Source organism: Rhinopithecus roxellana, chromosome 7, assembly GCF_007565055.1.
Source record: "Rhinopithecus roxellana isolate Shanxi Qingling chromosome 7, ASM756505v1, whole genome shotgun sequence".
NCBI lineage: Eukaryota > Metazoa > Chordata > Mammalia > Primates > Cercopithecidae > Rhinopithecus > Rhinopithecus roxellana.
In genome coordinates, this window is record NC_044555.1 from 84324763 (window position 1) to 84339498 (window position 14736).

Here is a 14736-nt window from a genome sequence, read left to right on the forward strand (position 1 = left end):
CCCTTGACTTTGTGTTCCTAATCTGTAACGATTTCAAGAGCAAGCCTGTTTTTCTCTCACTTTCTGGATCTTCAAATACCAGAAAAGCTAAAATAGTTTTGAGTGGTTTGGATTATCTCTCTGGATTCTATTCTTTTGCTTTGATTTTAGCCAGGTAATTCTTCACAAAAGTGTTTGGAGCTTTTAAGATGTTTCTAAAAAGTATTCCCTCTAGCATTTGTATTTGTCTGTAAAGGGACATTTCATCCAAGATACGTATTTTGCCATCACCAGAGCTAAAGTGTTTTAGTTTTTATGCCTTAAAAAAAAAAAAAAAAAAAAAAAAAAAAAAAAAAAAAGGTTAATCAGCTATATTCATATAAAATACATAAAATTGCAGCTAAATCCAATATGGCATAATTTTTTTTCCTCAGTATGAATACTGGTATTTAAAAGACCATTCTTGACATCTAAGATATGTATCCACTCACATAATTTTTTTTTTTTTTTTTTTTTTTTTTTTTTTTTTTTTTTTTGAGACCGAGTCTTGTTCTGTCGCCCAGGCTAGAGTGCAGTGACGTGATCTTGGCTCACTGCAACCATCACCTCCCAAGCTCAAGCAATTCTCGTGCCTTAGCCTCCTGTGTAGCTGAGACTACAGACACCCACCACCACACCCGGCTACTTTTTTGGTATTTTTTCTAGAGATGGGGTTTCACCATGTTGGCCAGGTTGGTCTCCAACTCCTGACCTCAGGCAGTCTGCCTGCCTCAGCCTCCCAAAGTGCTAGGATTACAGGCGTGAGCCACTGTGCCCAGCCCTACTCGCATTCTGATTTCCAGTTTTTTTTGTTTTTTGAGGTGGAGTTTTCACTCTTGTCACCCAGGCTGGAGTACAATGGCAAGATCTCAGTTCACTGCAACTTCCGCCTCCCGGGTTCAAGTGATTTTCCTGTCTCAGTCTCCTAAGTAGCTGAGATTACAGGCGCCTGCCACCACACCTGGCTAAGTTTTGTATTTTTAGTAGAGATGGAGTTTCACCATGTTGGCCAGGCTGGTCTCGAACTCCTGACCTCGGTTTATTCACCCACCTCAGCCTCCCAAAGTGCTGGGATTACAGGCGTGAGCCTCTGCGCCTGGCCTGATTCCCAGTTTTTATTACTCAGTTTTGACTGCCACAAAGAATAGTGAGACCAAATTTTTTTTTTTTTTTTTTAATTTTAAATTTTTATTTTTTTTTGAGACAGAGTCTTGCTGTGTCGCTCAGGCTGGGGTGCAGTGGTAAGATCTCGGCCTACTGCAACCTCCGCCCTCCAGGTTCAAGCAGTTCTCTTGTCTCAGCCTCCCAAGTAGCTGGCGCTATAGGCGCACACCACCATACCCGGCTAATTTTTGTATTTTTAGTAGAGATCGGGTTTCACCATATTGGTCAGGCTGGTCTCAAACTCCTGACCTCAGGTCATCTACCTGCCTTGGCCTCCTAAAGAGCTGGGATTACAGGCATGAGCCACCACGCCTGGCCACAAATGTTCTTTACAATACTTACGTACAGAACTTTTTGGGTCTTCTCAGTGAGAATGATTAATTTTTATCTCAAGTTTCCTTTGAAATGAACCATACCATTATTGGCAGAGAGTAGAATATGTAAATATTTCCTGGGTGTTCTTTCAAACCAGCCATAGAAAATGAAAGAATGGTTCGTTTTCAGAAATGCTCTGAGCATCTTTTACCAGGAATGTGACTGATGTAGATCCTCATATAGCTGGCTCCTTGCCATTGCCATCTCAGCTCAAATGTTACCTTTTTAGAGAAGCCCTCTCTGTCTGAGTAATCATTCTTTTCCCCTCTTTCATAACAAAATACAAGATAATAGTCTCGTATTTTTTTTCCACCAGCAAAATGTAAAGTTCCATGAGGGTAAGGACCTTGCCTGTCTTGTTTACCACTGTGCTGTGTGTCTCTTATCCTGAAAACATGGGAGGCAGTCAGTAATTATTTGCTTAATGAATGAATAAATATTTATTTCTTCTCAAATTGTGACATCTTTTTCTCTAAATGTCAGAGTAATCCTTAAAAATTTTTTGATTCCACTGAACTCAAGTTTTCTAAAATAAGTATAGCAAAAGGAGGTCAGTGTAGCTGGAGTGAAGCTAGTCAAGGGAGAGACTAGTAGGAGATGATATCAGAGGAGGGGAGGTCAAGGCCTGTGGCTCATGTGGATTTTGGTTTTCACTCTTAATGATATGGGAGGCCATTAGAGGGTTTTGAATGAGAAGTGACATGGTCTGACTTATCTTCTTCAAGAGTTACTCTGACTTCTGTAAGGTCTGTAGGAATCTGTAGGGATATTGAAGTATGGTCTATTCTGGGCTCTCACATCTGTTCTATTGGCTAAGTTAGTCTGTGCCAGAACCACCCTTTCTTAATTTCCCTCACTCTATTATAATCCTCAACATATTCAGTAGGGCATCCTGCCAGATCCTACCCTTAAAGCCTAGTGCTCTTGTAACTTTTCTTATCTTTCTTACTCTTTTCTTTTTCTTATTCTTTGCTGCTCATACTTGTAGTAGGAGGGTGTTGCTTCTACTTGGAACTCTGCCCTTCCATATATATTTTAAAATCAGCTTGTCTTAATTCTTTAGAAAACCTTGTTGGAGTTGTGATTGGAATTGCATTGACTGTATAGATCAATATGGAAAGAATTGATACCTTTATAGTTTTGAATCTTCCTAGCTGTAAAATTTGGATAACTTGTTTAGGTGTTTTTTAATGTCTATGAGTAAAGTTACATATATATTTGAAAAGTGGTTTTGAATATCTTTTGTTAAATCTTATGTACTTTTTAAAATTATCGTAAATGTGGTTTGTTTTTGTTTTTGTTTGAGACAAGGTCTGGCTCTATTGTGCAGGCTAGAGTGCAATGGGACAATCTTGGCTCACTGCAGCCTCCGCTTCCCAAGCTCAAACCATCCTCCCATCTCAGCCTCTGGAGTAGCTGGGACTAGAGGCATGCTCTGCCACACACAGCTAATTTTTGTATATTTTGTTGAGGCTGGATTTCGCCATGTTGCCCAGTCTGGTCTCGAACTCGTGAGCTCAAGCAATCTGTTTGCCTCGGCCTCCCAAAGTGCTGGGATTACAGGCGTGAGCCACTGTGCCCCACCCATAAATATGATATTTAAAAATTGCTTTTTCTATTTCTTACAAATGATCTTTACAAATGCAACTGATATTTGTGTATTAAGCTTGTGTTCAGCTACTTTGCCAAACACTAATAATTCCAATAATTTATGAATTCTTTTGAATTTTCTGTGAGGTAGTATCTGCAAATTCTGTTTTCATTTCCCTCTTTTCAATCATACATTTTATTCATTTATTGTTTCTTATTTTACTAAACCACCTATAACCTGTGAGGATGTTTTTGTTTTTGTTTTTGAGACAGGGTCTTGCGGTGTCACCCAGGGTGGAGTGCAGTGGTGTGATCACGGCTCACTGCAGCTTTGCCCTCCTGGGCTCAAGCAATCCTCCCACCTCACCCTCTGAGAGTAGCTGGTACTACAGGCATGCACCACCACACCCGGCTAATTTTTGTTGTTTTTCTAGAGACAGGGTTTCACCACATTTTCTAGGCTGGTCTTGAATTCCTGAGTGTGAATGATCCATCCACCTCAGCCTCCCAAAGTGCTGGAATTATGGACATGAGCCACTGTGCCTGGCTAGGATATTTAATACTAATGTTGATAAGTATTAACAGTAGAACTCCCTGTCATGTTTTTGTTTGTTTGTTAGAGACAGAGTTTCACACTTTTGCCCAGGCTGGTGTCTGGTGGCGCAATCAAGGCTCACTGCAGCCTCGACCTCCTGGGCTCAAGTGATCCTCCCATCTCAGCCTCCCACAACCATGCCCGCCAGTCTAGGTTTTTTTTTTGTTTTTGTTTGTTTGTTTTTTGTTTTTGTAGAGACTGGGTCTCCCTGTGTTGCTCAGGCTGGGCTCAAGCGATCCTTCTGCCTTGGCTTCCTGAAGTGCTGGGATTATATGCATGAACCACTGTGCCTGGCACATGTTCTTAAGTTTTAAAGGGACTGTATCTACTATTTCACATTTAAGAATGATGTTTGTTGTAGATTTTTGTCAGATGCCCTTATCAGGATATGCACATTTTAAAATCACCTAATAATGTATATATTGCTTTTTAGAAAACTTGCACCAATTTACATTTCTACCATCAGTGTATGAAAGGGCACTTCTTGACAATGCTTATCCACATCGCATGGGGTATTCTTGTTAAAAGTTTCAGATTTTATAGGCAGTAAGGAACTTCTTTTTTTTTTTTTTTTTTTTTTTTTTTTGAGACGGAGTCTCGCTCTGTCGCCCAGGCTGGAGTGCAGTGTCCGGATCTCAGCTCACTGCAAGCTCCGCCTCCCGGGTTTACGCCATTCTCCTGGCTCAGCCTCCCGAGTAGCTGGGACTACAGGCGCCCGCCACTTCGCCCGGCTAGTTTTTGTATTTTTAGTAGAGACGGGGTTTCACCGTATTAGCCAGGATGGTCTCGATCTCCTGACCTCGTGATCCGCCGGTCTCGGCCTCCCAAAGTGCTGGGATTACAGGCTTGAGCCACCGCGCCCGGCCAGGAACTTCTTGTTTAGATTTATTTCTTGCTTTTAAAACAATATTTTGTGTTGGTACCACTGTTATTATTCTTAGAAATAGGGTAAGCTTTTTGAAACAAAGCTTATTTTGAAAATATTTCAGATTTAGAGAAAAATTGCAAAAATAGTGCAAAGAATTTCCTACTTTCTATACCCTTGACCTAGATTTTCCAAGTGTTAACATTTTATCATATTTGCTTTATCATTCTTTCTGTCTTTTTTTCTCTTTCCCCATACACACTTGTAATTTTTCTCAATGGTTTAAGTTGTAAACATGATGCCCCTTTAAAAACTTTAGTGCTGTTTCTTAAAAACAAGAGCACTGTTTTATGTAACCGAAGTACTAATATGAAAATTAGAAAACCACTGACAACAGTACTATAATCTGTGAACATTTGAATTGTATCAATTGTTCTTTATAGCAAAAAAAGAACAAAAGCTTTTTCTTGTTCAGGATGTAATCCAGGACCATGCATTGTATTTCATTGTCATATCTCTTAATCTTCTTTAATCTGGAATAGTCACTTCTTGTTACTCAGTTGTTTCTTGTCTTTCATGACCTTGACATTTTAAAAGAATACAGGTCAGTTATTTAGTAAAATGTCCCTCAGTTTGGGCTTGTCTCTTGCTGCTTGTGGTTAGATGCAGGTTTTGCATTTCTGGCACGAATGCCACAGAGGTGGTGATGTGATGCATCCTATCAGGGGACATACAATGTTGGTTTGTCCCCTTATTGATGATGTTAACTTGATCACTTAATTAAGGTGGTATCTGGCAGGATTCTTCAGTATAAAATTACTATTTTTCTTCTTGTAATTAATAGGTATCTTGTGGGGAGATACTTTGAGATTAGATAATATCCTGTTTTCCATCAAATTTTCAACCGCTAGTTTTAGCATATATTGATCATACTTGCTTGAAATAATCATTACTAGAGTGATTGCCAAATGGCGATTTTCTAATTTTCTCACTACATTTATTATTTGGAATTATACTTCGCAAAAGAGCTTTCTCTTCTCCCTTATTTATTTATTTATGTCAGTAAGGACTTCTAAAAAAATTATATGGGTTATAATCTGTTACTGTGCTTATTTACTTTGTTGCTCAAATATTCCCGATTAGGCCAGTGGGAGTCACATCAGTCTGACTCCTGTGTCCTTTTGAGGTACCCCTATCATTCTTTGAGCTTTTCCTTACTTTCTGGCACCACAAAAATATACCCTAGGCTCCTATGGTACTTCTCCTACCCCACCCTTGGAATCAGCCTTTTCTTCAAGGAACTCTAGTTCCTGTTATTAGAGCCCCAGCTGTGTTCATAGCTATAGGGGTGTCATTGCTTCTAGGCCTTCTCAGCAGACAGAGCTAGGAAATATATGTATGTGAGTGCACATTTACACAAACACCTTTATATCTGTCTGTACCCCTGTATATTAAAAACTGAGCTTATATTGTTAACTCCATCTCCAAGCCTTCTCCCTTTTTATATTTGTTACTCCCTTTTATGAGAATTAAGAAACCAAGGTCAGTATATTCACCTATTTGCCCTATCTTAGAACACACACAAACAAGTTTCATGTCACTGCATAAAAGCAGGTATCTAAGTAGAGGATAGTATTTGTTTGTAATTCTTTTTGTTTTTAGCTTTAGGAGAGTAGATAGTGAAAATGCTGTTTTCAGAAGTTACCTATGGTTAATTCATTTGTCCTTGTCCCCTAAAGTGTGGTTATATTATTCATTTCAAATACAGAGAGGTTCATTTGTTTGTTTGTATTCGTTCCATTTTGGGTTCTTCGCTCCTATTACTGTTGGTTTCTTCTTCATTTTAAGTGTATAAAACATTAAAATGGATTGAAAAATAACTATACAAAAAGGTAAGATTGGTTATTAGAATACTGCAAATATAAAATTTACAGCTTTTAATTGTGTTTGTTTTTTTCAGGGAATCGTTTAATACTTCATGATTGCAACAAGTATGTGAAAGTTCCCACCAGCCAGTGAGAATTTCTTCTTTCAGAAGGTTTTTGTTCTTACCGCGCAGCTTTCTGAGTTCTTTTGGTGCCATGTTTTGTGGCTTGCATCAAAAGAGGAGTTTGTCTTCATGAAGATTCCTAACATTGGTAATGTGATGAATAAATTTGAGATCCTTGGGGTTGTAGGTGAAGGTAAGTTGGAATTTTTGCATTCCTTGAGTTTTGAACAATGAACAGTTAGTTATTCCTACCACCGAAAAGTTACTAATCGGATCCTGTTAATTTAACCTGTATCAATTCACATGTATGTCTAAGAGTAAAATATTAAAAATAAAATTACTCTTAAACAATTTGGGTCTCTCCAATAAAAAATTAATAACATTTTAAAACCTTTTAAAGTTTAATAAAACAAAGATTTTTTTTCCCTTTTATTTTAAAAAGAGCCGCAGTATTACAACAATCTTGACTGCCTTCATTCTTTTTAGCAATCATGAATTCCTTAGTCTGCATTTTTTTTTTGGTTATATTTTATTTTTATATCAGCTAGGCTTATTTTGAATAACTTAAATTTCATTCATTCGTTCATTCATTCGATACAGAGTCTCAACTGTTACCCAGGCTGGAGTGCAGTGGCACAATCTCGGCTCACTGTAGCCTCTGCCTCCTGGGTTCAAGCGATTCTCCTGCCTCAGCCTCCTGAGATTACAGGCGTGAGCCACTGTGCCCAGCTGATTTTTGTATTTTCAGTATAGACTGGGTTTCACCATGTTGGTGAAATTGTACTTAATACCTGGTAAATAAACAAATAAGTAACTTCTGTTTCTTTGAAAATGAGAGACTGTGTTTTGTAAATTCTGAGGCACACAATTTTATCTCTGAAATCAGGGGGGATCTTATAATCAGTATGATGTCACAGTTTAATTGGCAGCTCTTCCTTTCCTAGTAGTACATAAAATAATGCTCATGACCAATGATATACCATTGATTTGATGAAATATGATGTCATTTTGTATAAACCGACTCCTAAAAAAAATCATTTCTTCTGATTTTTCTTGCTTAGTTTTTGCTCTAGACTTAAAGATAACTTTGGAAATTTTGATAAATGATTCCGTTAACAGAGGATAAGTGATTGTAATTATGGTTTCTTAGCATTTATATCTTTAAAGCATATGTTACAAAAATTTCATATTTCAGAATTTTCAAATAAACTTTGAATTCCTAAAGGACTGTAAAAAAGTTTACCTATGTGAACAGCAAAGCTGTTTTTAAGTTTTTAAGTTGGCAAATCCTTTTCAAATACATAGAAACAATTAAAATAAAGAGTTTAATCATTGGATGCTTGTTTCAAGATCTGAAGTTCAAACCATACAAAACAAATAGATCTTTGTTCCTTCACTAGTCAACTCCTCTTCCATTTCTTCATCGATGTTATGTAAAAACTCATTCTCAGTGTCTTGCCTACCCTCTGTTCTGGAATAGCCTGTTTTATTTTTCAAAAGTATTAGAATTAGAGACCAATGCAATAAAGCTGCTGACTGGAGAAGGCTAGCACATAGGGTGTAACAAGATTAGAATGTTCCAGATTCTGGGCCTAAGTTTTTCTGGATCATAACTAGTTTTTCTCAATATAGCCATAGGTGATCATCTTCTTTGGGACTGGCTCAAAATTACCAGACTGATATATATATATCTCTGATATATATATATCTCAGAATCTGTTACTTTAAGTTGTAATCAGAACCACCATTGCTGTATGTTTCTTTCTTTGGAAATCACTTCACATATTTTTTTGGCTAGGATATACATATAAAGTATATAAAAATCTTCCGCCAGGCACGGTGGCTCGTGCCTATAATCCCAGCACTTTGGGAGGCTGAGGTGGTGGATCACAAGGTCAAGAGATCCAGACCATCCTGGCCAACATGGTGAAACCCTCTCTCTATTAAAAATACAAAAATTGGCTGGCTGTGGTGGTGGGCACCTGTAGTCCCAGCTACTCAGGAGGCTGAGGCAGGAGAATTGCTTGAACCCAGGAGGCAGAGGTTGCAGTGAGTGAGCTTGTGCCACTGCACTCCAGCCTGGTGAGAGAGCGAGACTCTGTCTCAAACAAACAAACAAAAACAAACAAACAAAAAAACCTGTCAAGCAGACTCTACATTCTTGTAGTTTAGACAGGGTATTTTTCACCCCATAGAAAAACTGACAGACAGAGAATTGAACAATTGCCTGGCAATTGTGAAGTTAAGTTAGATGGTTGTAATGGCTGGTTCTGTGCTAACTGTGATAATAGGATTCATCCATCTCTACCAAAGTGAGGGAGACTTGTTCAGGTCCCGTAGACTCTGTTGGAGACACATTTCCTAATTTTGTATCCCTGAAGCCCCCTTCTCATAGATGAATGCAGGCTTGCCAGTCTGCTAATGTTAATGTTCTTGCCTATAATCCCAGCACTTTGGGAGGCTGAGGTGGTGGATCACAAGGTCAAGAGATCCAGACCATCCTGGCCAACATGGTGAAACCCTCTCTCTATTAAAAATACAAAAATTGGCTGGCTGTGGTGGTGGGCACCTGTAGTCCCAGCTACTCAGGAGGCTGAGGCAGGAGAATTGCTTGAACCCAGGAGGCAGAGGTTGCAGTGAGTGAGCTTGTGCCACTGCACTCCAGCCTGGTGAGAGAGTTTCTGTAAAGCTCAGCTATCATTCATGACATTTTGATTCTCTTAGTTAGATTTTTCACAATATAATTTTAACCTCAGTTTCCTGGGTACCTCGCTGTCAACTCTGTTCTACTTCTAAGGAAGAAGTTTATTGCCTAGATAATAGGATAAGTAACCCCAAAGGTGGTTACTTGTTGAAATACACCAAAGACGGTGGGAGTGCTTGTGGCCTTTGTGCATGAACTGAGTCTTTATTTATGGCAAAAGGTAGCAAATCCTACCAGCTATTAATTGGAATACTGAGGCCTGGATTACCTTGCCAGTCAGGAGAGACATTCAGCTGGGTGTGGTGGTGCATGCCTGTAATCCCAGCACTTTGGGATGCTGAGGTGGGAGGATCGCTTGAGGCCAGGAGTTTGAGACCAGCCTGGGCAACATAGTGAGACCGTGTCTCTACAAAAAAACTTAAACAACAAAACGAAAAAAGAAGAGGGGCATTTCAATATCCTAGAGGAAGATTTTAACGTCTTCTAGAACAGATAGTGTATTTGGTGGGCTCTGTGCTTGAGCTTACTATTGGGATGTCATTAGCGCTTAAGGTTTTTTTTGTTTGTTTGTTTTTGCGCCCAGGCTGGAGTGCAGTGGTGTGATCTAGGCTCACTGCAACCTCTGCCTCCTGGGTTCAAACAATTCTCCTGCCTCCGCCTCCTGAGTAGCTGGGATTATAGGCACCTGCAACTATACTCAGCTAATTTTTGTATTTTTAGTAGAGATGGGTTTTCGCCATTTTGGCCGGGCTGGTCCCGAACTGAACTCAGGTGATCTGCCAGCCTCGGCCTCCCAAAGTGCTGGGATTACAGGCGTGAGCCACTGTGCCTGGCCTAGCTCTTAAGTTTTAAGTTCCATAGAACTTTCTGAGTTAATTTTCACTTATTCTCCAAGTTCTTGAGACCAAATCTTGTCTTCATAAATGTGTAAGCCTACATTTAAACATATTCCCAGTGAAATTTTCTTTAAAAAGAAACATTTAAAAATACTTGTTGGAGGAAATGACTTATCTATACTCTTTATAATAAATGTATAATAAAGTATGTTCCATTTGTATGTGGCTCATTATTGCATTATCACTATAGAATCTTGTCACTTTAGTGGTCATTATTATAACACTGAGAAGCAATGTCAATATAGCAGAGCTTTGATTTCTTCAAGACCTGTAGTTTGTATGCATGCCCTTGATTGCTTACTTCTTTTTATTATAGGAGCCTATGGAGTTGTACTTAAATGCAGACACAAGGCAAGTACATTATTTTTAAAATCTGTATATGTTTAACTATTTTGAAGGTAATGTAGTGCTCTGTGCATGTGGGCATGTACAGGTTAAGCATTCCTTATCTGAAATGCTTGAAACCAGAAATGTTTTGGATTTTTTCAGATTTTGGAATATTTTCATATATATAATGAGACACCTTGGGGATGGGACCCAAGGCTAGACATTTATGTTTCATATATACTTACTACATATAGCTTGAAGGTAATTTTATACAATATTTTAAATTTTTGCCTAAAACAAAGTTTAAATACTTATATGTGGAATTTTCCACTTGTGGCATCATATCAGTACTCAGAGTTTTGTATTTTGGAGCATTTTGGTTTTTGAATTAGGGATGCTCAACCTGTAGTTAAAACTCTGGTTATGATGATGTTGTTTAATGAAGTGGAATTAATATGTGAATGCTGCCAGAAAGAGACTACTTTTAGATAAGCTTGATCATGGTTGGGTAGTCCTTAGTTCTTAGCAATCACGTGCTATTTTTTTTTTTTTTTTCAATTGACCTATGCCATGCACCTCATAATGACATTTAGGTCAACAGTGGACAGCATGTACGATGGTGGTCCTGTAAGATTAAAGATACGGTATTTTTCGTTTAGATAAAAAACATGTTCAGATACACAAATACTTGTCATTGACTATGGTACTCAGTAAGGTAACATGGTATACAGGTTTGTAGCCTTGGAGCAGTAGGCCATACCATGTAGCCTAGATGTGTAGTAAGCTATACCATCTAGGTTTGTTTAAGTATACTCTATGATGTTTGTGCAGTGATAAAATCACCTAATGACATATTTTTCAGAATGTATTCTTGTCATTAAGTGATGCATGACTGTATAAGTGAAAAGCTGCCTAATGGGAAAAGAGAAAAGGTGGTGGGATGGGAAGAAGAAAGCAGGGCAGTGACAGATTTAATTTATGTTCAAGTACTTATGAGCAAAGAGAAGTTTTTTGTTTTTTTTTTTCATGTAGACCTATTAACTTAGATTGCTTGATGCATTTGAATCCAGATTTTGAAGGGTAATAAGGTAAGTGTTTAGATATGAGCTAGGACTTAGGATAATAGTGTAGATTATGATTACTGGCTATAGTTGATTACCCTTGAACAGCTGTGAAATGAACCTTACTGGAAATTATTTTACTATGATAATAATCACAAATTATTCAGAGAAGTTATTTGAAGTTTCCATAGCTATTGTTCAGTGGTAAGCATGTTTTACTAGGAGAGTAACTTTCAGATGGCAAGTGTTGAAACTGTAACAAACATTAGTTTAAATATTTTTCTATTATGGCATACCTAGTCTGAGTATTTGGCTTCATTTGCATATAATTTGTTAAGACCAAGGTTTTAAGTTTTTTCTTGATATTTTAGAATGATATAATTTATGTCTGTGATGATTTTAGCAATTTAACCCAAAACATTTAAACTCCTGAATCTGTCATCTATTAAAAATAATATATGTGTGTGTATGTATGTAAATACTCACACAAATAAATAAAGATGATACTCTTATATTTGCTTTTCCTTTCCTATTGTACAAAATACTACCTGCCTTTTGGATTTAAGCCTTCGTGACAGTTAATATATTTTTGTGTTTAGATCACAGATCTCTTACTTCCATGCAATGGCTTTTGTATTCTTCTTGAAATTGTGTATTTGAACTATTTTATGTTAATAATAGTTATCTGAAGATCTCTTTACCATTAAATTTTCAAAAATGGTTTGAATACTATTGGTTCTTGATTAAGGATGATTAAAAATTTAAAACAATAAATATAATAAATTTAGCACCTTGAACACCTTGTTAAGAAATGTTATTGTAGTTTGAAATTAAACAAATGAAAAGCTCCCTAATAAAATGCTAAATGCTATACTTTTAATGACTTGCCTTTAGTTACGAGTTTCTGAAGCTTAAAAAAAATTCCTGGGTGGATATTACTTGGGAGAAATAGGTTATTAGTTTCCAAGTTAAATTTGACTTTTTCCCGAACATAAAACCTCCTTTTATACAATGGCTCTGTTTATGCAACATTGCAAATGGAAGCTTCAGTTCTTCTAATCTTGGGTTTTAAAACTCAAAGATTTATGAGATATATACATACCTTACATATGTACATACACATATGCATACATATATTATACATATACGTATATCTGATATATATTACACATCATGTACAGAGTCCAAATGTTTTCTCCTAGTCATTGTCCTACTTCAACCTGTGACCTTTTTCTCTATACTTCCTTGTAACTTTAAGCTCTCCCTCTGCCTTTTATATAAAAATAGTTTATTATTTAAATATATTGTTTTTATCTTTGTATTTACTCATTTGTGAAAATGGTTGTTTCGTATACCTGGCTCTCAAAACACACACTGTTAGTGCCAGCAGGATGGACCCAGTGTGAAAGTGGATGAGAATGGATATCTCTGCTCTTAGGAAACCAACTCTAAATGTGAACTCTGATTTTTAGTTACTGTGTATAGGGCACTTTGAATTACAAGGATAAATAAACCATACTTTTCTTGCCTTTATATGGCTTATGGTCTGTCTGAAGAGATAGAAGAATAGATACTTAAAAAAAAAAAAAAGCCTGTGAGGTTGCTGCAAATGAGATACATCTAAAACATTTCTCTCTTTGCTGTCCTTCACTACATGAGGTCATACACCAGCTCTTTAAGTGTTGATGATTTCTCCTTGCATGTGTCTAAAGAGATATCACTGGATGGAAAATTTAAAGCATAAATTAGTGCCTATCTCAGAGTATTATAAAACTCTTTTTTAGAATCTGCAGCTGTTTAGTCATTAGGCTTGTTATAGATAGTATATCCTTTTCCCAGCTAAAATCAGACCTTCAAATCTATACCCCATTATCCAAAAATAGAGAATTTGATGCTTCTGGTAAGATTGACGCTTTAGGGTCAAACAACGGATTATTATGAAACTCATATTAGAATTAAAAATGTATATAATCTTCCCGATTGTACTTATATATAATCAGGCCAATATATTTTGCATACCTTTAAAAATTTAGTGAAATGTTTATAAAAATGTCTAAGTCAGGTCTGTGTGATTGTTTATGCATAAATTGGGTATCTGGTTGAAAAGGTTGACTGTGGGTGTATATATAAATAAATAATCCTTAGCATGTTTTATATTTGTACAAGTATAGAAGAAAGTCACTGTTTTAATCTGTGTACTGTCGCAATAATTGAGAGGTCATGCTGACAAATATGTGTATTTTGTTTTTTGTGCATAGAATATGATGTTGGGCTGATCCAGACCAAAGATTATACTTCCTAATTTACTGAAATTAATGCTGCTCAATTTCAAAGCAAAAATATAGCTTGTACGATTTTTTTGACAGCTAAACAAAATTAAGCTGCATGTATTTATTGTATATATAATAAGTTGTTATATATATACATTGACATGCATATGAAATCTCTTAGCAGTGACTAAGCTTCTTTTTAGGACTCATTATGACTACTCACATTTGAAAGCTGTTCTAGGTCGGGCACAGTGGCTCACACCTGTAATCCCAGCATGTTGGGAGGCCAAGGTGGGCAGATCACCTGAGGTCAGGAGTTGAAGACCAGCCTGGCCAACGTGGTAAAACGCAGTCTCTACTAAAAATACAAAAATTAGCCGGGCATGGGGGCGCATGCCTTTAGTCCCAGCTACTCAGGAGGCCGAGGCAGGAGAATCACTTGAACCTGGGAGGTGGAGGTTGCAGTGAGCCGAGATCACACCACTGCACTCCAGCCTGGGCAACAGAGAGAGACTCTGTCGCAAAAAAAAAAAAAAAAAAAAGATATTCTGGTTTGGACCTTTACCCTGCAGATATGCATAGTTAATTATCTTTTTATTTGTATGCATGTTTCTGTTCCCCCCTCCTCCCCCTAGACGAAGTCTCTCTCTCACTCAGGCTGGAGTGCAGTGGTGTGATCTCGGCTGACTGCAACCTCCACCTCATGGGTTCAAGCGATTCTCGTGCCTCAGTCTCCCGAGTATCTGGGACTACAGGCATACACCACCATGCCCGGCTAATTTTTGTATTTTTACTAGAGATGGGGTTTCATTACATTGGCCAGGCTGGTCTCAGACTCCTGACCTCAAGTGATCTGCCCACCTCCGCCTCCCGAAGTGCTG

The 14736-nt window shown here is 37.6% G+C and overlaps 1 protein-coding gene across 1 annotated transcript in view; it reads left to right on the forward strand.

The window, feature by feature from the left end:
* The window catches only part of CDKL5 (cyclin dependent kinase like 5), a 211346-nt gene that overhangs the window by 74820 nt on the left and 121790 nt on the right, over positions 1–14736 (forward strand). The window contains exons 2-3 of the mRNA XM_030934364.1: positions 6568–6790; positions 10514–10548. Of these exons, the coding sequence (XP_030790224.1) occupies positions 6727–6790; positions 10514–10548 (99 nt within the window). The 5' untranslated portion in view covers positions 6568–6726. The remainder of the gene's footprint in view (positions 1–6567; positions 6791–10513; positions 10549–14736) is intronic.